This window comes from Carcharodon carcharias, chromosome 3, assembly GCF_017639515.1.
Source record: "Carcharodon carcharias isolate sCarCar2 chromosome 3, sCarCar2.pri, whole genome shotgun sequence".
Lineage (NCBI taxonomy): Eukaryota > Metazoa > Chordata > Chondrichthyes > Lamniformes > Lamnidae > Carcharodon > Carcharodon carcharias.
In genome coordinates, this window is record NC_054469.1 from 128123844 (window position 1) to 128150669 (window position 26826).

Consider the following 26826-nt stretch of genomic DNA (forward strand, 5'->3'; position numbering starts at 1 on the left):
CAGAGGTGCATTCTATTGTGAACAAATGACACATTATTTTGATACAGAGCAGTTATCCAAACAATGATACATCCTCATTAATAACACAACTTATTGTAAACAATTCACATAACACATATTAACCCATTCCCACACATACCAAGACAATTAAGAACAAATAATATAGGTATTTTATAATAATAATATAGGTATACAACTCATCGACACCAACACAGATCCAGGATCCTCCACCCCTGCCTGTCCCTCTGTCCCCATCCTGTCTTCCAATCCCAGCCCCAGCCTTGTATTCACCATACCCCCTGACTTCCCCTCTCCGACGCTGAACGTTCAATGCTCAGCAAAGGACTTAGTTTCATACCCTTACGCCCTCATCTCAGTGAGTTTCGGGCTCGGCACGGTGCTGAACTCTTCTTCTGCCGCCTTCGTCTCCATGTTCACTTCTTTGGGCAGGAGTCCTCTCCCCGTTCAACGGATCCTTTTACCTACCTGCAATATTCTCCCTCCACCTGGATCCCTCCCTCTGGATCCTTACCTTCTTTTGATCTTTTCATTGAGAACTTTCGGCGTGACATTAGTCGTCTCAATTTCTTTGCTCCTCTCACCCACTCTAACCTGTCTCTCTCAGAACCTCCTGCACTCCGTTCTCTCAGGTCCAACCCTGTCTTTGTCATCAAACCCGCTGACAAGAGTGGTGCTGTTGTTGTCTGGTGCACTGACTTCTACCTCACAGAGGCTGAGCGTCAACTTCCTCCTACCTCCCCCTGGACCATGACACTACCACTGAACATCAAGCCATTGTTTCCAGGACTGTTTCTGACCTCATCTCCTCTGGAGATCTTCATTCCACAGCTTCCAACCTGATAGTCTCCCAACCTCGGACGGGCCACTTCTACCTCCTACCCAAAATCCACAAACAGAACTGTCCCAGCAGACCGATCGTGTCAGCCTGTTCCTGCCCCATGGAACTCATTTCTTGCTATCTTGACTCCATTCTCTCTCCCCTTATCCAGTCCCTTCCCACCTTCATCCGTGATTCCTCTGACACCCTATATCATATCAACGATTTCCAGTTCCCAACCACCACCTCTTCGCCATGGACGTCCAATCCCTCTACACCTCCATCCCCCACCAGGATGGTCTGAGGGCTCTCCGCTTCTTCCTTGAACAGAGGCCCGAACAATCCCCATCCACCACTACTGTCCTCTGTCTGGCTGAACTTGTTCTCACACTGAACAATTTCTCCTTCAACTCCTCTCACTTCCTCCAAATAAAAGGTGTGGCTATGGGTACCCGCATGGGCCCCAGCTATGCCTGTCTCTTTATGGGGTATGTGGAACATTCCTTGTTCCAGTCCTACTCCAGCCCTCTCCCACAACTCTTTCTCCGGTACATCGATGATTACTTCAGTGCAGCTTCATGCTCTCGTCTGGACCTGGAAAAATTTATTAATTTTGCTTCCAATTTCCACCCCTCCATTATTTTCACATGGTTCATCTCTGACACTTCCCTCCCCTTCCTTGACCTCTCTGTCTCAATTTCTGGTGATAGACTGTCCACCAACATTCATTACAAGCCTATCCACTCCCACAGCTACCTCGACTACAGCTCCTCACACCTCGCTTCCCGTAAGGACTCCATCCCATTCTCTCAGTTCCTTCGCCTCCGTCGCATCTGTTCTGATGATGCCACTTTCAAAAACAGTTCCTCTGACATGTCTTCCTTCTTCCTTAACCAAGGTTTTCCACCCACGGTGGTTGACAGGGCCCTCAACCGTGTCCGGCCCGTCGCTCGTGCATCTGCCCTCACACCTTCCTCTCCCTCCCAGAAACATGATAGGGTCTCCCTTGTCCTCACTTTTCACCCCAGCAGCATCCGCATTCAAAGGATCATCCTCCGCCATTTCCGCCAACTTCAGCATGGTGCCACCACCAAACACATCTCCAACCACCCCCCCTCCGCCCGTCAGCATTCCGCAGGGATCGTTCCCTCCGGGACACCCTGGTCCACTCCTCCATCAACCTCTACACCTCAACCCCCTCCCACGGCACCTTCCCATGCAACCGCAGAAGGTGCAACACCTGCCCCTTTACTTCCCCTCTCCTCACGGTCCAAGGGCCCAAACACTCCTTTCAAGTGAAGCAGCATTTCACTTGCACTTCCCTCAATTTAGTCTACTGCATTTGTTGCTCCTAATGTAGTTTCCTCTACATTGGAGAGACCAGACGCAGACTGGGTGACCACTTTGCAGAACACCTTCGGTCTGTCTGCAATCATTACCCAGACCTCCCTGTCGCTTGCTATTTCAGTACACCACCCTGCTCTCATGCCCACATGTCCATCCTTGGCCTGCTGCATTGTTCCAGTGAAGCTCAACGCACCTCATCTTCCGACTAGGCATTTTACAGCCTTCCGGACTGAATATTGAGTTCAACAATTTTAGATCATGAACTCTCTCCTCCCTCCCCACCCCCTTTCCAATCCCCCCCCCTTTTTCTCCCAATAATTTATATAGATTTTTCTTTTCCCACCTATTTCCATTATTTTTAAATGTATTTCCATCCATTGTTTTATCTCTACCTTTTAGCCTTTTTTGATTCCTTCACCCCACCCCATCCCCACTAGGGCTATCTGTACCTTGCTTGTCCTGCTTTCTACCCTTAATTAGCACATTCCTTAGATAATATCACCACCTTCAACACCTCTTTGTCTTTTTGTCTGTGACATCTTTTGGTTATCTCCACCTATCACTGGCACTCTATCCAGCTCTACTTGTCTCCCCCCCCCCCCCGCCCCCTTAAACCAGTTTATATTTAATCTCTCTTCTGTTATTACTTAGTTCTGTTGAAGGGTCATTCGGACTCGAAACGTTAACTGTGTTCCTCTCCGCAGATGCTGCCAAACCTTTATCTTACAGATATGGTTAATCAAATGAGGCACTTAGTAAACCAGATCTTATTAAAACGTTGCTCTTGTTTAAAGATAAGGTGTCATACTAAGTTCAAGCTGCTGAGCTCAAACCTTTTTTTATATTTCTTCAAAGCTGGCAAAAAGGCACATAGTGTAGTCAAGACAAAATACAACTGCTTGAGCCCAGATCTTTCGAGTATCATCAAATTCATAAAATCCATCAAGGATAGCTTCTTACAAGTAACTACCTTCCTGCTTCCAGCTTGCCTTAACTGTTAATTGTCCCATTAGCAGAAATTCAAATTTAATTGTTTAAAGGTAGCTAAGATAAAATCTATAGGGCAGAATTTTCTGCCTACCGGATGGGTGGGCCCGACCCAATCTCTGGTGGGCGGAGAGCTGATCCCCGCCGGAGAAGCGGGCCCCACCGCCATTTAATGTGGGCGGTCCAATTAAGGCCCGCCCCGCGTGACGTCCGGTGGGATTCCCCAAAAGCGAGTGTGCGCTCTTTCACGCATGTGCACGAAAGAGCGCACATCTCCCTGAGGCTAAGTGCTGTCTCAAGGAGATTGCTGACTGTTTTAAAAATGTTAAAAAAAGAAAAAAAAACCCTTAACATTTCTTCCTCATGTGACATTGTCATATGGGACATGTTCATAAATTACACTAAAACTTTATTAAACTTTTAAAATCCCTACATGAAGCCTCATCCCACTGGTGGATGAGGTTTCATGTTTTTTCTAATTCCCGCCAGGGCTCCTGGCCTGCCCGCCAGCCTTAAGGTTGGACAGGCTGGTACTTTTAATTGTTTCACTGATCCTGTCAATGGCATGAATTGGCCACAGCTGATTTGGCTGTGCTTCCACCTTCCTGAAAATTTTAAATGGGGTGGGATAATGTCGTGCTTCTCCCCGACGTCATCCCGGGTCATTTTAAGTGTTGGTGAGCGGCCCCGCCCCCTGATCGTCGATGGCAAAATTCAGCCCATAAATATTACTTCAGTCCAACGTAGAACCCTACGTTGATAGAAGGGTTGGCTGTGTAGTTGATAGTGAAGAGAATAGCTGTTGTTTCCAGAATTATATCAATGGCTTGGCTGAGTGGGTGGAAAAGTGGCAAATATAATTCAGTCTGGGAAAGTGTGAGGCAATGCATTTGGGGAGGGCAAACAAAGAATGGTTGAAGAAGTGAGACACCTTGGAGTGCATGACCACAGGCCCCTGAAGGTGGCAGGACAGGTGGTTAAGGTGGTAAAGAAAGCATGTGGAATGCTTTCCTTTATTGAATGAGACATTGAATACAAAAGCGGAGATGTAATAATGGAAACTGGTTAGGCCACAGCTGGAATTTTGTGTACAGTTCTGGTCACCACATTACAGGAAATACATAACTGCTCTGGAAAGAATACAGAGAAGATTTACAAGAATGTTGCCAGGGCTTGAAAATTGCAACTATAAGGAAAGATTGGATAGGCCAGGATTGTTTTTCTTAGAATAGAGGAGGCTGAGGGGAGACCTAACTGAGGTGTACAAAATTGAGGGGCCTAGATAGGGTAGACCGGAAAGACTTGTTTCCCCTAGCTTAGGGGTCAATTACCAGGTGGAATAGATTTAAGGTGATTGGTAGAAGGATTAGAGGGGACATGAGGAAAAAATTTTCACCCAGAGGGTGATGGACGCTTGGAATTCACAGCCTAAATCAGTGGTTGAGGCTGAAACACTCAACTCATTTAAAAGGCATTTGGATCTGCTGTAACTTGTAAGGCTACGCACCAGGTGCTGGAAAGTGGGATTAAAATGAACAACAAGTTTCTTTTTCATCCTTTTCTGGCTGGCACAGACATGATGGGCTAAATGGCCTCTTTCTGCACCATAACCTTTCTATGGTTTGAACCCTAAAACTTAGTATTATCAAAATACTTACAAGGGAGATCTGAGCATGGAGTAGGGCAAGTTTGCTTGAGGAATTGCCCATAAGCAACCCTAAGAAATATCTGGATTCCTCTAATTCTCGCCTCTTGACCATCCCCAATCTTAATTGCTCCACCATTGGTTGCTATGCCTTCAGCTGTCTAGGTCTAATCTCTGGAATACCCTCCCTACATCTCTCTGCCTCTCCACCTCACTTTCTTCCTTTAAGACACTCCTTAAAACCTACCTCTTTGGCCAAACTTTTGGTTATCTGACTTTAGATCTCCTTAAGTGGCTTGGTATCATATTTTATAAAGCTTCTGTGAAGCATCGTGGGATATTTTATTACCTTAAAGGCACTAAATAATATCCAAATTGTTATTGGAAATGGACTTACCAGTTAGATTATGCCCTTTGCGCCTCCCTTCAGCTGCCGGATTTCCCAAGTCCTGGGAAACTCAGCCTGTAGCCTGTAATGTTGTTGTAATTTGAGACATACAGCCTCAAAAACATTATTTAATAATGGATCTGCCTCCTGAGAACATGGTGGTCACCTGTTCCCAAACTTGATTTCAGTAAAACTAGAAGTGAGAATGGCGGGAGTTTTGAAATTTTAATGTACTCCCATCACCCTATGTCATTCTATCCGTGCGCGAGTATGTAAATATACAGAATTACAGAATTGAGGTGATAGGCAGAAAGCTGTTCCCCTTTTTGTTAGGAGAAGCCCCCGTTTGGGAAGAAAGGTTCAGTGTCATCCGCCTTGCTAAATTAGTCATTACTTCATAAAAGGGCAGAAGTAAAAAAAAATCTTTGCTTTGCTTAATGGACATTGCAAACAATGCAAATAACAGCTTTAAATGATAATTGTCTTGCCATCTTAAATAGCATAAATTGGGAAGATGCAGAATTTTTTTTAAATAAAGCAAATGAACTATCATAGACTTGTTTATTGTGGAGGTGGGAGTGTGCCTGGCTTCCCTAATGGCCAAATAAGTTTCATCAGTAGGTGCTGAGTTAACTGATCTCAGCTGGGATGGTGACAGAGCTACTATTGGCTTCAGAATCTCTCAACTAGGGAGGGGATAACAACGCAGTGACCCTTGAAATACATGTGAATATGGCAACTTGAGTGGGCATTTTCATGATGCACCCAAAGTGAAATACTCTGGTGACATTTGCTGCCCAAGACTAGCAAAAGGATATGGTTGAGGTCTGAGAGAGCAACTGGCATGATAAAACATTCTGCACCAAATAATCACACTTTCATGGAAAGGGACAGGGGGAAAGATGGGAAGAGGAAAATGAAGTGGTTATTTCCAGGTGAGCATCGTTTTACTTAAACTTGTTGTCTTTAGATAGTCTTGTATGTCAAGGAAGAAATGAAGAGAAATGATCTGCCAGAACAGGCTGTGATTGGACTACTGTGGGCCTGTGTAATGAATGCTGTTGAATGGAACAAGAAAGAGGAGCTAGTCACAGAACAAGCTCTGAAACATTTAAAGGTATGAATCTAAATGAACAATGCTTTGTATAATAACTCATTTGGGTGTAAGAACATGAGATGGTAGATTCTCTTGGAATTTTTGACCCTTAATGAACTGTGGTAATATGGTTATTACCTTTTTCTAACTCCTTAAATCGTTTCTAGATTAATTATGCATGGGATTTTAAGAATCAAGTGGCTACTTAAAAAAATAATTTAGAGGCACTTGGTAGCTCATGTTTATGAACCTTTATCTGCTGAATTATGGTTAAAAGCATTGAACTTCAGTGTATAAAAATATTACATATGTTGCACTCCACTGCTCCTGCTCATAATTTTATGATCGTTGCATGTTCTGAAAATTAATAAATTGAAAAGGCACAAAGTGGGTATCAGTGCTTGCAGAGTGCTTCTGCTAAAAGTAATCCAACAACCGCCAGAACTGAAGCATTTTATGCTTTACCTTTTTCAAAGAACTAATGTTAGGTTAAATGTTTACTGTTTAATTAAATCCACTGTGAAAGTACTAATAAATTTATAATCTATTCTACTTGTGCTTAATGTATTAAAATAAGCTGGTTGATCCACACTGAATTACAATCAAACTTTTACCAACATGTTGAGTATAGATGCTTGAACAATGGCCTGCCACCAATTCTAACAGATTCCATTTGATATCTGAAACTGCAGTCATTGCAGCTGTTGAATTTTGGTCCCACACTCAAGTGTAGCATGTAATTAATGTTGTAATAAAATCAAACTTCTCTATATGCTACGTATCTGCTTAATTGTGTGAAATTTGTAGGGTGACTGGGGGTTTGTTGAGAGTAAATTCTTGTGCTCAAAGCAGATTAATGCTAACAGTTGGAGCTCTTGCTCATTTCAAACATCTAGGGAGGAATTTGCACTCACCTGGACCATTCTGAATGGGACATAGGCCTTTAAAATGGACTATTCATCCTTTAAAATGAAGTATTCAGGCCTTAATGCCCTTTCCTGCTGGAATCCCTCTGGTCACCATTTTATTTTTTCACTAAAGTTCACTGGCCGTCACAAGAAGCAGTGCACATTATGTAATTGGGAACCCAATTGAATTCTAACTCCGCCTTCTGCATTGAGGCCAGCTTTATCAAGTGAAGGCAAGTCGATAGCTGTTGGCAGACCCCATAAGGAAAGTTGCTTCTCTTCTGATTCCAGGCTCCCCTCTCCTGCGAGACCTTCTTTACATCACTCCCTGCAACTTGAATATATGATGGCAAGCCATAAAACCATAAGACATAGGAGCAGAAATTAGGCCATTCGGCTCATCGAGTCTGCTCCGCCATTCAATCATGGCTGATAAGATTCTCAACCTCATGCCCCGTAACCTTTGATTCCCTTACCAATCAAGAACCTATCTACCTTGGAAAGCCGTTGTTTGGTGCTGGGCACCTGATATTTGGCTTGCATGCACTGTCCAGCTGCCCGCTTTCTGCTAGTGGGCAGCTGACGAGTAGCATATAGATCAGGCTGCAGAGATGAAATGGTGTTCAATTTAACCCATCTTAGTGTCGCCTTTCTCCCCCATACTATTACCAGAATGTGGTTTTCTGGAAACTATTTTATCCATTAATTATCCCAGTCGTTGTCAAACTATTTGTAAAATTGAAGATTTTTGTAATAAATATTTTCTGGTTATTTAACTCTTAGGCAATTGAAATAAATTTGAGTGTATCTTTTTATCTATTATGCTAGCTGAGAATTTTGTTAACTTATATAATTGGGAAAAAAATCAAGATGGATACATTTTTGACTTCAGTGCTGCTGGTGCAGAGCATCACATGTCAGGGATGTATTGGGAAAATGGACAAACATGTATCCCTGATTTTACGTACACTTGAATGGAAAATCATAGAAGACACATACCCAAATTTCCAATGTGCTCATCCAGCATTCCATCAATAGCATTGAAGAAAAAAAATGTACCCCAATCTATCTTTTATAATTCAGAACATTTGTGAAATAAGTAGAATTTCTCAGTAACAATTGATAGTGGAGGCAAGCAGCCAGAGTCATTTGCCAACTGTAGACAGCTAAATACACTTGTAATCATTTTCAGCAATATGCACCACTCCTTGCAGTATTCTGTACCCAAGGTCAGTCAGAGTTGACCCTACTCCAGAAGATTCAGGAATATTGCTATGACAATATCCACTTTATGAAGGCTTTCCAGAAGATCATTGTGCTTTTTTACAAAGGTACGCTTTGAATTGGCAAGTTTTCTTCAAGGAGCAATCTGTTACAATTTATACCTAACAGCTGTAAATTAGATACTATGTCTGTAATAAACATGCATCTTAGAATCATGTTAGTTCATCTTGGCTTGCAGACTTTATGAATATATGACTTTTACATATGGGAATTTCTTATCAAGAAACTTAGTTCAGGACACCATCAAAAGAGCGATAGAAAAGTCAAGATTAATCAGGAATGATTAGTTTAATCTAAACCTAGATTTTAAAATCTCAAGAGGAAGATGAGGAGATCCATGGTTTTAGGGTCCTGGAAAAGAGAGAATTGGAGTAAAAGGTTCGATGTGCAAGAGATTTGGATTTTATTTATAGACTATATATAGCTAGGATTATTTGTGGGTGAAAACAAATATTAAGCATAAAAAGGAAAAGGAAGCTTTGTGGAGGCAAGTGTAGCAATGGAAGGAATGTGAGAGTCTCATTTACGATCAAAGAAGATAGCAAAGAATTTTGACAGATAAAGAAGGGTGGAACCATCAAAGATGGTAATTATTCAGTTAGCCATACCAGAACGAAGATTTGAAAGAACTTGCACAGTATATATACAATATATAAATGAAAGAATAATTCATGGGGTGTGGGCGTCACTAGCTAGGCCAGCATTTATTGCCCATCCCTAATTGCCCTTGTTCAGAAGGCATTTAAGAGACTGTTGGTCTGGAGTTACTTGTAGGCCAGATTTCCTTCCCTAAGTGAATGAGATTAGATTTTTAGTTCCAGATTTTTATTGAATTACAAACGTTACCATCTGCCGTGGTGGGATTCGAACCCAGGTCCCCAGAACATTGCTCTGGGTCGCTGGATTATTAGTTCAGTGACAATACCACTACGCCATCGCCTCCCCTGTAGGAAATGCAAGAAAAAAACTTTTTAGTACCAATTGAAAAGCAGAGAAGATTAAGTTGCTTGGATTCAACCGTTGCACTGAGAGAACTCTGGAATTGTCAGCAGCGGTATGAGAGTTGAAATAATAAATGGTGAGTGGAATCATCAGAAAAGAGTGGGCCAGGTTGGATGACGAGCAAAGGAGGTTAATGATATAAATAAACAGAACGAGAAGGAGCATGGAGACATTGGTAATCCCCACGTTAATGGAATGTTAAAACATAAGAGGATCCTGAAAAACCTGTTCGAGAAGACATCAGATAATCATGAACATAGCATTAGCAATGACAGTATGACAGTAACTTGTGCTGAAACTGTTGTATGAGCAATGTTCTTTTATGTTATCTTGTGCCAAAGCAATCATGCTCTTGCATTTCAAGTACATTGAATCAAGAATCTTGCATAATTCTATGGGGCTAGGAGAAACTTGTGAACAACAGGAAACATGTTCAAGTGTTTTCATCTCTCCAAATTTCCTTCCAGTTTGCCTCCCCTTATCTCAATCTGCTCTGAAGATATTGACTTGTAGGGAGGGATGCAACCATATAGATGACAGAATCCCTAGCCTGTACTTCACTGAGTGGCCATTTCAAAAACATGATCCTTGTCAACAGGTTGTTCAAACGTGGGATCCACCACAACTAAGCTTCAAGATAAAAGCAAAATACTGCAGATACTGGAAATCTGAAATAAAAACAAAATGCTGGAAAAACTCAGCAGGCCTGGCAGCAAGAGAGAAACAGTCAGCTCTGAAGAAAAGTCATACAGACTTGAAACGTTAACTCTTTCTCTCTTCATAGGTGCTACCAGACCCTGCTGAGTTTTTCCAGCATTTTCTGTGTTATTACAACAAAGCCTCACTTCATTCTCAACTAATATTTGCAAATTTTTTCTTACAGCAAGGCTGTTGAATAGCAACCAGAAGCATTTAATTTCTACTAGACCCAGGGAAAGTTGCTATAATATTACCTTTTCCTGAATGACTGCTACACATGTCCCAAGTCCCCTAAAGATGTTGCACTTTTTGTTTCTAAAATGCTGATGTATGTAGTCTATAACTATCAGCAGCACTGAAATGAAAGGCTACCCCTTTTTCAAATATCCGTTATTTTATTTGGAATGGTGTTTGTTTATAGTTTATCACTGCATTACGCAGCTCAATTATTTTCATTGTTGTTAAATTTGTATTATGGTAAGTTTTTAATGACGCCTGTACTTTTTTTTTATATCACAAAGATTCAGCGATTTAAAAAAATAAATTCTTTCATGCAATTTGAGCATTGCTGGCAAGACCTGCATTTATTTCCTTTTCCTAATTGCTCTTGAGAAGGTGGTGAGCTGCCGCCTTGAACTGCCGTATTCCTTGTGGTGTACACTCATAGTGCTGTTAGGAAGGGAGTTCCCTGATTTTGATCCGGTGACAGTGAAAGAACAGTGATATAGTTCCAGGTCAGGGTGGTGTATGACTTGAGGGTGGAAAGGGGGAGCTTGCAGATGATGGTGTTCCCATGGGTCTGCTGTCCTTTTCCTTCTAGGTGGTAGTTGTTGGTTTGGAAGGTGCTTTTAAAGGAGGCTTGGTGAGTTGCTGCAGTGCATCTTGTAGATAGTCCACTGCTGTTAGAGTTTAAGCAGTGGATGGTGTGCCTATTAAGCAGGCTATTTTGCACTGGATGGTGTTGAGCTTCTTGAATGTTGTTAGAGCTGCACACATCCAGCCAAGTAGAGAGCATTTCATCACACTCTTGACTTGTGCCTTTAGATGGTAGACAGGCTTTGGGGAGTGAGGAGTTAGTTACTTGCTGCAGAATTCCCAGTTTCTGACCTGATCTTGTAGCTACAACATTTATATGGCTTGCCCAGTGAAGTTTCTGGTCAGTAGTAATCCGCAGGATGTTGGTAGTGGGGGGATTTGCCAATGGTAAATGTTTGGTAGTACAGAACTTGGGTACTGCTGAAAAAAAAGACATGTCTAAGCATTCCATCTTGCACTCATCAGGGCACTCGCAACAATTGTTGTTTTCCCCTTATATTGGTATTCTTACGAGTTATCTGATGAGTACAAGATGAAATGCTTAGACATGTCTCTTTTTTTCAGCAATAATGGCAATGTTGTTGAAAATAGGGAGAGATGAGAGTAATGAATGTGATGGCACATCACTGCAGAATATTGTTGTAATAACAGGCTGTCAGAATGCTCAGACATGGTTTCATCCCTGACATATTTTTCCATGCATCAAGTTCTTGGTTTTAGCTGATTGCGGAACTGCCAGTAGACAGTGATTAAGAGAGATTGGGTACTTTTTTTTTTTACACAAAAGCAGTCAAAATTGGAAGATGTTAATGCAACCTGTTCTCAAATTCTACTGGAAACCTAGGAGCAATTGCCTTCTTAACTTTTCATTCTTAAAAGGAGAGAACTAATGGATAGTGGAAAATTAGCAGATTTAGTTCTTTAAAGAAACTTAATTTCTCAATAGAATTGTTTGAATAAAGTTATAGTCAATTTATAGTATGTCCTGTATAATACAATCTCATCAGTGAGCAACATTACAATAAATACCTATGCGGAAATACTGCAGTGGGTAACCTTTCAAGCTCTTCTCATACAGCTCTTCTCTGCAGTGGCTCAAGAAGGCTGCTCATCACCATTTTCTCAAAGGCAAATAGGGATGGGCAATAAATGCTAGCCCAGCCAGCGAAGCCCACATCCCATGAATAAAAAAGTGTCAGAATACCCTTTTCAGCAGTTAGTACGAGAGGAGAAACATTTTTTGTAAAAATGTTCCCATGGTTTTATGCTGCAACAAATTTGATTCTAAAGATACAGTTCATTCCCAGAATGTGTCCTGTCACACTTAGCTGCTACTGATTCAGGGATTAAATGGCTACCGTAAATTGGTATTCAACACCCTTAAGGATTCTATTCCTGCTGTCGATATAGATCCTACTGGTACCTATTACTGATGTATGCTCAATGATCTCAAATGTTGAGGATGTAGGGAGGAGTGTGGTTGTGAATTGTCCTAAAGCGCAAGAGGTATTTTACACTAAAAGATTATTTCCTTCTCTTCACTTTTTTTTGGTTCTCTCCCCAAGCTACACACCATCCCAACCAAGAGGATGATTTTCTATCTTGCCTCTGCTATTTTGAATATGGGCACTAAAAATGCACAACTGCCCCTGGATTTTTTTGTTCCTAGAACAGTTTATATGCTATTGAAAATCCTTGCACAGAGCCGCTGAATCTTGTGTTATTTGGTTGTTCTAACTTCACCAAGATCAACACCCAGATGGTGGACTGGGGGTAGAGAAACATGTGCTGGTTGCAGTGTAACTGCTGAAGCCAACTTGACACTCCAGAATCTATAAATTAATTGTGAATTCATCCAAACACAACCTACTCATTAGCATGAGTTGTCAATTTTAGCTAGTATTAGTTATAATACAGGTTGAGGTGACACCATGAACTGAGATTTTCTGTTTCCTTTGAAACTCTGACCACTATTCGCATGCATTGCAAGAGATGAGCAATTACTTGCACATGCCTTATTGCGTTAAGTTTCAGAAGAAGCCAAAGGAGCCTATTTCATGGAGCCAATTTGAAGTAGCCTCTGTGACTAAGGTAAAGTTATTTAATGAATCTTAATCACTTTAGCCAAGGTTAGTAACACAAGTACAGATTCAACCAGTACTATTGTAGCTATGTGGTACAATAGCTCTATCTCTGACACATGATCCTATTTACTAAGTCCCCATGCTTAGTAGAATCTAGAAAAATTAGTCTTTATTTGTTTTGCCATATGAGAGATTTATAACAAGAACATCTGTTGAGCTATTGCACTTAGTAGAACAGTTCAACACACTGCTGAGTCAATAGCCTTTAAATATCGCTGAGCATCTGTGTCAGCTCATTAGAAGAGATAATTACCCTAGCATAAAATGTGCTCTGAGTTCAGTAGCTGTGGTAAAGGCGAAGGGCAGCATTTTATTTTGCTAGAAATTGTGTGCATTTTGTTATTGTAAAGGATGTTGATGTTCTGTTGACTGCTCTGAATTGCAGCTGATGTTCTAAGTGAAGAAGCCATCCTAAAATGGTACAAGGAAGCACATGTGGCCAAAGGCAAAAGCATGTTCCTTGAGCAGATGAAGAAATTTGTCGAGTGGCTACAAAATGCTGAAGAAGGTAGTATTAGGCAAAATATTTTTATTTGTGTATTTACAATGCAAAGCCATACAATATCTCTTTTCCCCTGCACCAAATTCCATACCCTTGGCAAACACATTTGTTGAAATAAATGAAATAATCCTTCTGTTTTGTTTTCTTTTAAATAGTCAGTGTATTCTTGTTTTCATTGAGTGAGAACATAACTGGAGCCATGAAATTTGAAGACATTGCTGATTTTCCCATCAGTGTGATTATACACACACACACACACACACACACACACACTCTTACTTACTTACTTACTTACTTTCCAGCCCTGCCGAAAGTTAAATGGACTTCTGGCTGGGCTGCTGAATCTCCTGCAGTGGGATCCTGCCACGACGGGATTGGAAAATCCCAGCCAGATTGTCTCAATTTGAGGCTTGAAAGTATGAAAAGACTGCAAAGTATCACATAAATGCAATATCTATAAGTCAGTTTTGCCATACTCTAGCTTTTAGATTTTCTCTTTCTATTCTCACATAAATCCATGTCTTAACATTATGTTACATAGTAAGTTGGATTGTATAACAGTTGGCATCTTCTTGAAACATAGCAAATCTCATTTCCTCCTTTTATATTTTTCTCTGTTCTTCCCTGCTTGCCACAATCTGCTTTCACCAATGTATTCATTTTTTGTGAAGATTTCAAACCTCTCTACTTTCTTCCTGAGCTACACACGCCTACAGTGAACGCACAGGCAAACTACCTGAGTCTCTGTTATACTCCAGAAAGCCAGTTGATGAAGAATAGAATGGGGGCCAGCGATTGCACATTTTTATAAGCATTTATTTAGTTACATATTAAGAACAAACACCACCTAATTCAACATCAATATTTTCTGTGTTTGTCTGTTTATTGGGTATAAGTGAATCGCCAGTTGATGACCACCACTAATATAAATTAACAGATTTGCTTCTCTCTTTAGAATTTATATCTACAACCAAAATTTCAAAACAAATTAACTCAAAAACTTCTGCATTGTGTTCTGAGATGGTCCTTCTATCTTGGACTCCAGGTATGGCACTTAGACAGACTGTAGACATACCCTGGTATCTACAAAAATACATATAAACTTATGAAATATGAGCAGAAGTAGGTCATTCAGCCCCTTCAGCCTCCTCCGCCTTTCAATAAGATCATTGCTGATCTGTTTGTTTCGAATTCCACATTCCCATCTACCACAGATAACCTTTGATTTCCCGCTTCCACCGCCTTCTGAGGCAGACTTCCAAAGTTACACAACCCTCAAAAGAAATTTCTCCGCATCTCTATCCTAAAAGAGTGACCCCTATCTGCTTTGCACATCTTTATTAGTGCTACTTCTGAACAGGTTACAGAACAGGCATGTTGCTTCTAGGCTTGGTTTCCAACCTCTCTCCAGTTTTGCTAGAGCTCCTTGATGCCACACTTGGTCAAATGCTGCCTTGGTGTCAAGGAGAGCCAATCTTCCCTCACATCTGGAATTCAGCTTTTTTGTCCATGTTTAGACCAAGGCTATAATGAGGTCAAGAGCTGAGTGATCTTGGCAGAACCTGAACTGTGTGTCAGTGAGCAGGTTATTGCTGTAAGTAGAATGCCTAACGCTTAACTTGCCTAATGTTTACTTAACAAGGCAAATCTATGGAAAGCTTAAGTCTGGGATGCACTGCCGTTGCAGACAAAGGAAGTGCTACAAGGGCACTCTGAAAGCTTTGCTGAGGAGTTTTGATATCTACCCTGAGTCCTGGGAGAAGTTTGCCCAGGATTGCTGCACCTGGCACAACCAAATAAAAAAGGGTGCAGCCTCCTTCGAAAGTGAGGACAGAGGCAGAGAGAAATACAAGGAGAGAGAATCCCAAGCCAGCAGCTCACCCAAAGCTCAATTGGTCGTGTTATCTTGCCCTATTTGCAACAAGCAGAACCTTCTGGGCACAAATTGGTGTTAGTAGTCATCCAGGTAACCACTAGCGCCCTATTAAACACCCCAGATGATGGACATGGTCATTTTATTCTCGAAGAAGAAAACAACATGTCAGGAAACCAATTCGGAAGAGCCTACTTTAAATCTAGTATTGTGAAATAAGAAAGGGTTAATTAATAGTAAATAATGGGGAAGAATGGTTATAATATTGTAACATTTTATATTGCGTTTGAGAGTGATTTAGTTGAGTGTGAAACTAGGGCCTTAAATCCAACAAAGCAAATTACTTAAGTATGAAAAGCAAGTTGGCCAATATAGATTAGGAAACTAAATTGAAAGATATGATGGTTGATGAGCAATGGCAAACATTTAAAGAATTAATTCATAATATGCAACAAATATTCATTTTGTTAAAGAATACAAACCCCATGGGAAAGGAGGTCTGACTGTGGCTAAGTAGAGAAGTTAAGGATAAGATTGGATTAAAGAAAGAGGCTTATGTTGCCAAAAAGATAGTGAGTCAGAGAATTTTAGAATTCAACAAAGGATAACAATGAAGCTGATAGAGATAAATATGAGAGTAACCAAGCAAAAGATAAAAAGAATTAAGAACATAAGAATGAGGAGCAGGAATAGGCAATTCAGCCCCTCGAGCCTGCCCCGCCATTCAATACGATGGCTGATCTCAATTCGGCCTCAACTCCAATTTCCTGCCCTTTCCCCATAACTCTTCAACCTGTTACTAATTAAAAATCTGTCTATCTTCTCCTTTAAATTTATTCAGTATCCCAGCATCCACTGCACTCTGAGGTAGTGAATTCCACAGATTCACGACCCTTTGAGAAAAGTAATTCCTCTTCATCTCTGATTTAAATCTACCACCCCTTAGCCTAAAACTATGGCTTCTCATTCTAGGATGGCCCACAAGGGGAAACATCTGCTCCACATCTACTTTGTCCTTTTGTACCTTTAGCATTTTATATACCTCAATTAGATCTCCTCTCATCCTTCTAAACTCTAGCAAGTATAGGCCTAAACTGCTCAATCTCTCTTCATAAGATTAGCTCTGCAACTCTGGAATCAATCTAGTGAACCTCCTTTGAACCGCCTCCAGTGCAGATTGTAAAAGTTCCTGAGGTATGTAAAAAAAAAAGGAAGAATTTGGCAAACGTTAATATGGGTCCCTGAGAAGCAGAGACAGGAGAAATTTTAATGGGAAAAGAAAATGGCAGAAGCATTAAACACATGTTTAGTATCTGTTGTCTTTAATAGAAAGCGAAAATATCCTAGAAATAATGGAAAGCCAAAGGTTTAGTGGAAATGAGGAACTCGCTATAATTGTTGCTAAAGAAATAGTACTTGAGAAATTAATGGGACTTAATGTTCCCACGTGCCCTGGAACTAATGGCCTGCATCCTAGAGGTTTGAAAAAGGTGGCTACAGGGATAGTGGATGCATTGGTTTTGATCTTTCAGAATCAACTAGATTCCAGAACAGTTCCTATGGATTGGAAGGAAGCAAAGTAACCTCATTGTTCAAGAAAGGAGGAAGAGAGAAAAAAGGAACAATGGGCCAGTAAGCTTGATATCAATAGTAGGGAAAATACTAAAATCTATTACTAATGGCGTGGTAACAGAGCACTAAGAATAGGCAAAGTCAACATGGATTATGAAAGAATAGTCATGTTTGAGAAATCTGTTCAGGGTTTTTTGAAGCCCTAGCTAGCAGGGTTGATGAAGGGGAAGCAATGAATGTAATGTATTGGAATTTTCAAAAAGCATTCAATAAGGTGCTACAGAAGACGTTATTACACAAAATTAGGGCTCATGCGATTGGGGTAATATATATTGGCATGGATTGAAGATTGGTTAATCTTAGGAATTCTCTACCCCCAGAGGGCTGTGAATGCTCAGTCGTTGAGTATGTTGAAGACCAAGATCGATCAATTTTTGGATGCTAAGGGATATGGTGATAGTGTAGGAAGGTGAAATTGAGCTAGCAGCTTAGCCATGATCGTATTGAATGGTGGAGCAGGTTCAAAGGGCCAAATGGCCTACTCCTATAGCTAAGTGAACAAATTTACTAGATTCAGCCGTTTAATAAATCCTGCCAGCTCTGTGTGAAAACTCATAGCAATATGTGACTTCCAGAAATTTCAGGATAGATTTTATTGGGGATGGAGAGTATAGGGAGGAGATATTTCTTGAGTGCTGAGAACACTACCACACCACGTTTCTAACGTGGCCACTGAAATTGTTTTTTAAAAACAAAGGTTCGTTGTTAATCATTCCAGCAGCTGAAGAGCATGTGACTGTCATCAACTGCTGCACAGTTGCTTGCTGCAGAGCATCACCATAATTAAAGATCTTTGTAAACCATTTCACTGACGTTAGAGGATCACACCATCCAAATTAATGAGATTTTTTTCGGGTAATTGCATTGACAACCTGATTCAGTTGTTTATTTGCATTACCAAGTTTCAATGTTTCAAAAGCAATTTCTACCCTTAAACACAATTGAAATCATCCTGTTTATAATTATTATTCAGCAGGGCAGTAGCTATGGAGAGAATAGATGAGGTAATTTTTCAGGCATGAAGCCCCCATTAAAAGTGTCAGGTGCTATGGATGACCATTTAAAAGGAACAGAGAAAGGAAGGGAGTGGGGAAAACACATGGACACAGACAGACAGTGGCGCCATAAATAGCTGAAGGAGGCAAGGTAAAACAGGTAGAAATGGAAGCAGGAAAATCTGGCAAAGTGAAACAAGTTTCAGGAGCCTGGTAAATAAGCTCAAATGGATTTTATTTGTTTACTGGTTTGGTCTATTCTCCTTCCTTGCCATTCTGTACCAATTTTTAGAAAATTAACAGTAGACTGTAAAGATAAAGTTCTTATTCAAATTATCGATTAATTTATAATTTTAAAACTAAATTTCCAAGTTGCTCTATGCTTAATTCAAATTAATTGAATAATTCAATATTTATTGCTGTTAATTGTCAATTTTTGCAGTAGAGTATTTCGTTAAAATACATGCTTGCTGCAAAGATGTGCCGTCTTTGAAACTTGAGCAGTAGAAAGATCCTCAGTACATGGTTGTTTCCAAAAGTAACATTTTGCAAATTTGCCATCGAAGTAAATGCAATTTTAATGTGACAGTACTGTAGACTGGTTTATTTTGCAACTACCCACCTAGAGTGATCTCACTGGGAGAAAACATTGAGAACTGAAGTTGCAAGAAACCAAGAATAGAATTGTACACGACAGTTAGTTGCATATAAACTGCATCTACTAAATATTAGTAAAGCTCACAAAATGCACACAGCTTTTCATAAAAAGCTACAAAAAGTCTGATAAGACATGAATTTAAATAGTACAGTTAAAATTCCAGAGAAGAAAACACCACAATTATTGAAGATTTGCATTGAGTTAATAAGTATTGATGATATATTTGAAATATTGATCATAAACATTATGCAGATATCAAATCAACAATAGCTGAAGTGATTTGTCATTCACTTTTCAGAATACTAATAAAGGATGTAGCACTTAACAAAAATGTATGACTTTTGTTTTCTTTCTAGAATCTGAATCGGGAGAAGGTGAAGATGATTAGCAGCGGCTTGACCAAGTTCAACATGTAGTTTGTAGGGCCTGTTCCCTTACCTGTATGGTTGCAGTAGAAGAGGTTGTGATTCCAAATCAAATGGAAACTGTAGGATAGCCTTCCTTTTGTGTAGAAGAACTGATTTGAAATAACTGAGCTTTGAAGCATTACCTGTATTTTGGGATTCCATTCTTGAGGTTATAACTATTAAGCAAGCTATTTAAAAGGAAGCCATGTAGCCCAAAATGAAATAACTATGGTCTCCTTTTATTGGTGTTTTTTTTCAAATTCTCCGGTGCACATTACACACTGTTTTGTCAACCTTTGTAGTTTAATAACAGTTTGTGGATATGTAATTTGACACTAGGGATTTTTTGAATAAACATTTTTGTACTTTAAAAAAAAAATTGTGTTGGGCAACTTTTCACTCCAAGTACATTCCTTACCGTTTTCATGGGCAGAATCTTCGGCTCGGAGTGGGGGCAGGGCCCGCTCGCCAAGGCGAAATATGATGCGGGGTGATGTCGGGTGTGCGTCCTGATGTCACCGCACGTCGTTTAGATTTTCAGTTTGGCGGGTGCGCAGCCAGATCCGCCGAACTGTCAAAGGCCTGTTAAGCCATTTAAAAAGCCACGTAAGCAATTACCTGAGCTGCCCTTAAGGTTGTTGAGCAGGCGAAGAGCCCAGGCAGCCTTCATGTTTTTCATGGAACCTCATCCACGGGCGGGATGAGGTTTCATGAATGATTTTCACAAAAATTTTATTAAAATTAATGCACATGTCCCAGCTCATGTGAAGGGACATGACATAAAAAAAGTTTCACCACTTTATTAAACTGTTTTAAACAATGGCAAACATTCAAAGAGCGCATGGGTGAACTGCAACAATTGTTTATTCCTGCCTGGTGCAAAAGTAAAACAGGAAAGGTGGCTAAACCATGGCTTACAATGGAAATTAGAGACAGTATTAAATGCAAGGAAGAGGCGTACAAATTGGCCAGAAGAAACAACAGACCAGAGGATTTGGGAGCAGTTCAGAATTCAGCAAAGGAGGACCAAGGGATTGATTAAGAAGAGGGAAATAGAGTATGAGAGTAAGCTTGCAGGGAACATAAAAACTGACTAAAAGTTTGTATAGGTATGTGAAGAGAAAAAGATTGGTGAAGACAAATGTAGGTCCCTCACAGTCAGAAACAGGGGAATTTATAATGGGGAACAAAGAAATGGCTGACCAAGTAAATACATACTTTGGTTCTGTCTTCACAAAGGAGGACACTAATAATATACCAGAAATGTTGGGGAACACAGGGTTTAGTGAGAGGGAGGAACTGAAAAAAATCAGTATTAGTAGTGAAATGGTGTTAGGGAAATTGATGGGATTGAAGGCCGATAAATCCCCGGGGCCTGATAATCTACATCCCAGAGTACTTAAGGAAGAGGCCCTAGAAATAGTGGATGCATTTGGTGGTCATCTTCCGAGATTCTATAGACTCTGGAACAGTTCCTACAGATTGGAGGGTAGCTAATGTAACCCCACTATTTGAAAAGGGAGGCAGAGAGAAAACGGAATTATAGACCAGTCAGCCTGACGTCGGTAGTGGGGAAAATTCTAGAGTCCATTACAGAAGATTTAATAGCTGAACACGTGGAAAACAGTGGCAGAATTGGACAGTCAGCATGGATTTATGAAAGGGAAATCATGCTCGACAAATCTACTGGAGGTTTTTGAGGATGTAACTAGTAGAGTTGATGAGGGGGAGCCAGTGGATGTAGTTTATTTGGACTTTCAGAAGGCTTTCGACTAAGTCCCACATAAGAGATTGGTGTGTAAAATTAAAGTGCATGGGATTGGGTGCAGTGTATTCAGATGAGTAGAAAACTGGTTGGCAGACAGGAAACTAAGTGTAGGGATAAACAGGTCTTTTTCCGAATGGCAGGCAGTGACTAATGGGGTACTGGGACCCCAGCTATTCACAATATATATTAATGATTTAGATAAGGGAATTAAATGTAATATCTCCAAATTTGCAGGTGACACAAAGCTGGGTGGGGTGGTGAGCTGTGAGGAGGATGCAGAGATGCTTCAGTGTGATTTGGACAAGCTGAGTGAGTGGGCAAATGCTTAGCATTTGCAGTATAATGTGGATAAATGTGAGGTTATCCATTTTGGTAGCAAAAACAGAAAGGCAGATTATTATCTGAATGGCTACAACTTGAGAGAGGGAATGTGCAACGAGACTTGGGTGTCCTTGTACACCAGTCACTGAAGGTAAGCATGCAGGTGCAACAGGCAGTAAAAAAGGCAAATGGTATGTTGGCCTTCATAGCCAGAGGATTTGAGTACAGGAACAGGGATGTCTTGCTGCAATTGTACAGAGCCTTGGTGAGACCACACCTGGAATATTGTATGCAGTTTTGGTCTCCTTATCTGAGGAAGGATGTACTTGCTATAGAGAGAGTGCAGAGAAGGTTTACCCGACTGATTCCTGGGATGGCGGGACTGACATATGAGGAGAGATTGAGTCGATTAGGATTATATTCGCTGGAGTTCAGAAGAATGAGGGGGGATCTCATAGAAACCTATAAAATTCTAACAGGACTAGACAGGGTAGATGCAGGAAGGATGTTCCCAATGGCGGGGGAGTCCAGAACCAGGGGCCACAGTCTGAGGATATGGGGTAGATCATTTCTTCACCCAGAGGGTGGTGAGCCTGTGGAATTCGTTACCACAGAAAGTAGTTGAGACAGAACATTGTATGTTTTCAAGAAGGAGTTAGATATAGCTCTTGGGGCAAAAGTGATCAAAGGGTATGGGGAGAAAGCGGGAGCAGGCTATTGAGTTGGATGATCAGCCATGATCATAATGATTAACGGAGCAGGCTCAAAGGGCCGAATGGCCTACTGCTGCTCCTAGTTTCTATGTCTGTTTAACCTTAAAACTTATTTTCCTAAGGCACCTCTGTGTAGCCTCCAAAGAGAATGGGAGATGGTGGCAAGGGTGGGCAATGCCCACAAACCTGGCAGCAGTATTACAAAATGTTTAGTGGCCTCACTGGAGTGATCAAGACGCATGAATGCATCCGCACATCACATCCCTCACCTACCGTATTAAGCACTTCTCTCTCGGCTCAAAATACCACACCCCGATCATTCACCCAGGACTCACTCCTAACATCTTTACGCTACAGCCAACCATCCATTTCTCACTGCCTCCACATAACTTCAGCTATGGCGGGCACAAGACCCAACTTCACTGACAGTTACTGGCGTTCCCCTCTTGCAGGGGAAGGTCACCCACAACAGATGAGTGAGGCAGATGATCGGGGAGGATCACCATAAATCCATCCCATCCGTGCCCCTGAGCAGATGATACACAGGACCATGGGCATCAGTGCCACAGAGTCAGTGGCAGCTTGTGCTGTTGCTATTCTGGATGGTGGTAGGTTGCTGCCTTATTCACTTCCACTAACTCCCCATCCTCATCCTGAAAGGGCCATGAAAAAGAAATAATAGATGGAGTTACCCTGGGCATTCTGCATTCTTTCCCACCACCCCCTTCTCTCATCCCTACACTCTTATGCTTTTGTGCTTGAGCTATTGGCTGATCATCCCCCTGTTGCCTCAAAAGGACGACAGGAGGAAGAGAGCTCCAGCAGGTTACGAGGATTGCCAAGATGTCAACTCATGGGAGTGGCAGTGGCACCATAAAACAAACATGCCATCTTCTCTCAACATGACAGCATTCATACTCCTGCCACTCTGCCAGTGCTCTTGCCTGTTGCCTCTCAGCTAGCCCGCCCAGATTGTTTCCATCCATGCTGAGGTGTTGTGGTCCAAGGTTGGAATTTTGAGGCCCACAGCTGTTCCAGATCATCCTCCAAGGCCATCTGTCGTCTCCCCCAGTAAAGTTAGCAGCCATCCACCAGCCATCCTGTAGCTACTGTTGTAGCACTGCTTAGGAGCATTAGGCCAGGAGAGGGCACCTACAATACAGGCACTAAAGGGATACAAAAAGGTGATTATAAATCAATACGGAGAAAAAAAAGCTAAAGTTGTTGTGTGAGGGTTTTTGCTGTTGGCCTTGATTGATGTGGCCAAGCTGAAGTTAAGGGGAGTCTGAAATGGATGTCCTGTTAAGGAATGTTGGGTCCAAGTTGGGGATGGGGAAATTTCTTTTAACTGAAGTGAAGCCTCACAATGCGGTCCATCTCGCTTCATTCAACTGCCCATGGTGGATGTGACCTACTCCGCTCCTCCTCCTCCTCTTCTTGCTCCTGGCCTCCAGCTCCCTGGAGGTAGTGGCTGCTTCCTCATAACTGCAAGGTTGCACAGGATGGAACACACAACCACAAACATGGAGACCTTTTCAGGTGTGTATTCCAGAGATCCCACGCCCCTCAATCCAAGTGATCTAAGCAGCAAAATTTCAGCTTTAGGAGCCCAATGGTTTGTTCCATGGTGCTGCACATGGTTTCATGCCACTTGTTAAAGGCTCTCAATCTGGCAGTAGGCGATCATTAGCCATGTGCGGAGGTCATAGCCCTTGTCACTAATCAGCTATCCTGTTGTCTGCCTTGGAGCTCTGAAGACAGTGGAAACTGCAGACTATCACAGGATAAAAGCAGTTTGGTTACTACCAGCAGACCAAAGCATTCATTGAGTTGAATTTCTTGGTGTGGACACACACTAACTGCACATTAAGGGAGTGGTAGTTCTTGTAGTTGTGGCATCTCTCCCCTGTGCTGCAACGCTGTCATCAAATGCTCTCTTAATCATTGGGAAGTCTGCTATCCTGGAAAACCTACATGCCCTCTCATCCTGGTCTTCCTCCTCAGAGAAAAAGATGAAGTCTCCTCTACATGAGGATGGCCCTCCCTGTGGCTCTGAAGTTCACCATCGCCCTGTCCTTCTTCGCAACAATTCCTTCCAGCTGAGAATTGGCAACGTAAGCAACGTGTTACAGTTCACCATCCACAGAAACATATGGAAGTTGACAGAGGTGCTTTACAGCTCCAAGTCATTGCGAAGAAGGTGACTTAACTCTGTCACAGCCTCTTAAGTGAAGCCTCCTGATACACTGCTCCTAGCTAATTGTAAAAATGATTGGCGCTCTGGAAGATCCTGTCAGAGTAGGGACTTCTAAAGTGAGCCCCCTTTCTCTTCCCAGAGCTTCCCCTTTCTGCTTCCTTCTCTGCCTGTACTGCTCATGTTGCACTGCAACTACTACCCATACACCTTTGCGAGCCAATTTTATTTTTGTCTTTCTGTGATCAATGTTATGGCATAGCAGATGGTAAATGCTGAGCTGTTCAAATTCCAGAGGGAAACTTGAAACAGCTGCCACAATTATTTTTGCAATTTGTATTTTATTTCAAGATGTGTGCCTTGAATTCAGTTGTAATAAGTCCATCAAGTCTTAAAGGTTTTTTTTCAAAACTAAATTATACATTTATTAATAGAAGAAAAGATTTTAAGCACATACATTGGCCTACAAATTACTATTATGATAACTCCTAGCTCCCCTAATTAATCTGACTTCCAGTTACACCTTTGTTAAGGCAACAGTGAAAACAAATAAATTTCAACAGACCCAGGCAAAGCACACAATACCCTGGACAGTGATATTCGCAGTGAGTTTTCTTAGCTTTGGTTTCTGTCGGCAGCATCTTAATGTATAGAGGCTGGAGACTTTTCACATTTGTGTTAGATCATAGAATGCCTTCTCCCTTACACATAATCTGATCTCCTTCATACATGTTTATCCCTTTTAATATAAACTCCATTGTTCCTATATGTTTTTGCAACTTTCTCAATAAAAATCTTTCATAGTATTCATATTATCAGTAACCTTTGGGAAAAATAAACACACTGTTTGGCTCAGCCTCTTTTGGCTGGGTGTAACAACTTACCATCTCTTTGAAATTCACTACTCTGGTTTGTCTAAAAATGCAAATGTTCCTCCCACTTCACATTCTAAAACTTCAACCATGTTTATGTATTGAGCATTTCAAACTTAGCTTCCTTTTTGATAACTCAAAAGCCTCAGACCAGCTGCCTCCAATTCAATTAAATCCCTCACATGCACACCCTCATGCAGAGAAAATAACACAAACTCCACTATTTTCATGACACTGGCAGAAACCTCTGGACTCCTGCAGCAGCTCACCACAGTGCTATTACCAACTTTGCCTGAGCACAAGTATGTCAAATTTACGTCAACAGCAAATTGTTTAGCAGCCCTTTGAATAGCCTTAGATCATGGCTCTTTTTGCTTCCTAATGCTCATTGGTTCAGGAGTGAATAAGAAAGCTGTTGCCTGCACATTTCTTGACTGATTTTGATATCTTTGTATTGCTTCAGCCTGTTGATGTCAATGACATCATGATCTTGTCCATTCAACAACTTTGGGCACATGCAGGGGACACACCCAGTGCCTGCCATGCTACAACTCTGCAGATAGGTCTGTGTAGCCAGACTTGTACCACTGGAAGTTGAGCTATACGAATGCATTTCATGACCCATTTTCTTTAATTGCCTTCAGAATTATTTAAAGAGATTTCCAACCCAAAATTTTCCAATACAAACAAGATGATTAAACAAGCAGAATAACCTCAAATGTCCCAAAACCCCAATTCAAATCATTAAACATTGAAGAAATTCAGAACTGCCAAATTTTGTGGTATAGTCTCATGTCTGGAACTAAAGGCTCTTGCATAATTTAGAACAATAACCAGAATTTCAAAGTAGTCACAAAAAAGTCTGGGTTTCACAATTTAACAGGTTATTTAATAATTCCAGTTTGAATCAGACTAATATTTTCTTAACTAAACATAACACAATAGATAAAACAAAAGATCACCTGTTTACAAAAATCTACATATGCAATTTTCTTCTTGTTATTTCTTCAGATGCCTTTTCAAATTGTAATATAACTGAAGAATAAGTTAGCTTTCACAGTTAAACAATTTTTAAATAAAAATATTACACAAAAGAGAAAAGAGGACAGAGTCACCCACCAAATCATTCACACTGACTTTTTAAAGACCCCGTACATTGAAATATTGCAGTCTTTGACAGTAAAGAGATAGAATCTTTTCCTTTCTGTTTCTTTATTCCATCATAGAATAATTTATTGTTTTTTTTCTCTCAAACCAATTTACAATCTTATGTTTGCTACGGTCAGTTATAAGTGTGCTGGTTACCCATCTGAGTCCTGTGAAACCAGCCAAAACGATCAAACTGTAAACTTCTCCACAGGACATGGATACTGGGACATGGCCAGAGGTCATTTTAACTCTGGATCAGGAATCATAATGGTTATACAAAGGGTAGTAATTCATAAAGCACTAGCAATTTATACTCCAATTAAAACAATACTTTGAAAAGTTCAGATTGACACAACACACTTTTTTCCAGTTGCACCAGCAAGCGTTAGTCAAAATAAATCCACACCTAGATCTTTAGCTTAAAATGTAGTTCAGAAAAGGTTTTTTAATCCCAATTCTTGATGATTAGTATTAAGTTGAAATGAACATATTCAATCAACCACATTCACATATATAGAGAATTAAGAACTGAAAAGTGCCAACTTTTTATGCGATATTCCCAGGTTGTGAGCTCAGGAAATATTCATA

At 40.9% G+C, this 26826-nt stretch overlaps 1 protein-coding gene across 3 annotated transcripts in view; it reads left to right on the top strand.

The window, feature by feature from the left end:
• Positions 1-19600, top strand: part of LOC121275906 (basic leucine zipper and W2 domain-containing protein 2) — an 84835-nt gene extending 65235 nt beyond the window's left edge. For all 3 annotated transcript variants that reach the window (XM_041183722.1, XM_041183721.1, XM_041183723.1), the window contains exons 9-12: positions 6176-6322; positions 8402-8540; positions 13540-13662; positions 19171-19600. In XM_041183722.1, coding sequence (XP_041039656.1) covers positions 6176-6322; positions 8402-8540; positions 13540-13662; positions 19171-19202 — 441 coding nt within the window. In that variant the 3' untranslated portion in view covers positions 19203-19600. The remainder of the gene's footprint in view (positions 1-6175; positions 6323-8401; positions 8541-13539; positions 13663-19170) is intronic.
• The last annotated feature ends 7226 nt before the right edge of the window (positions 19601-26826 follow it).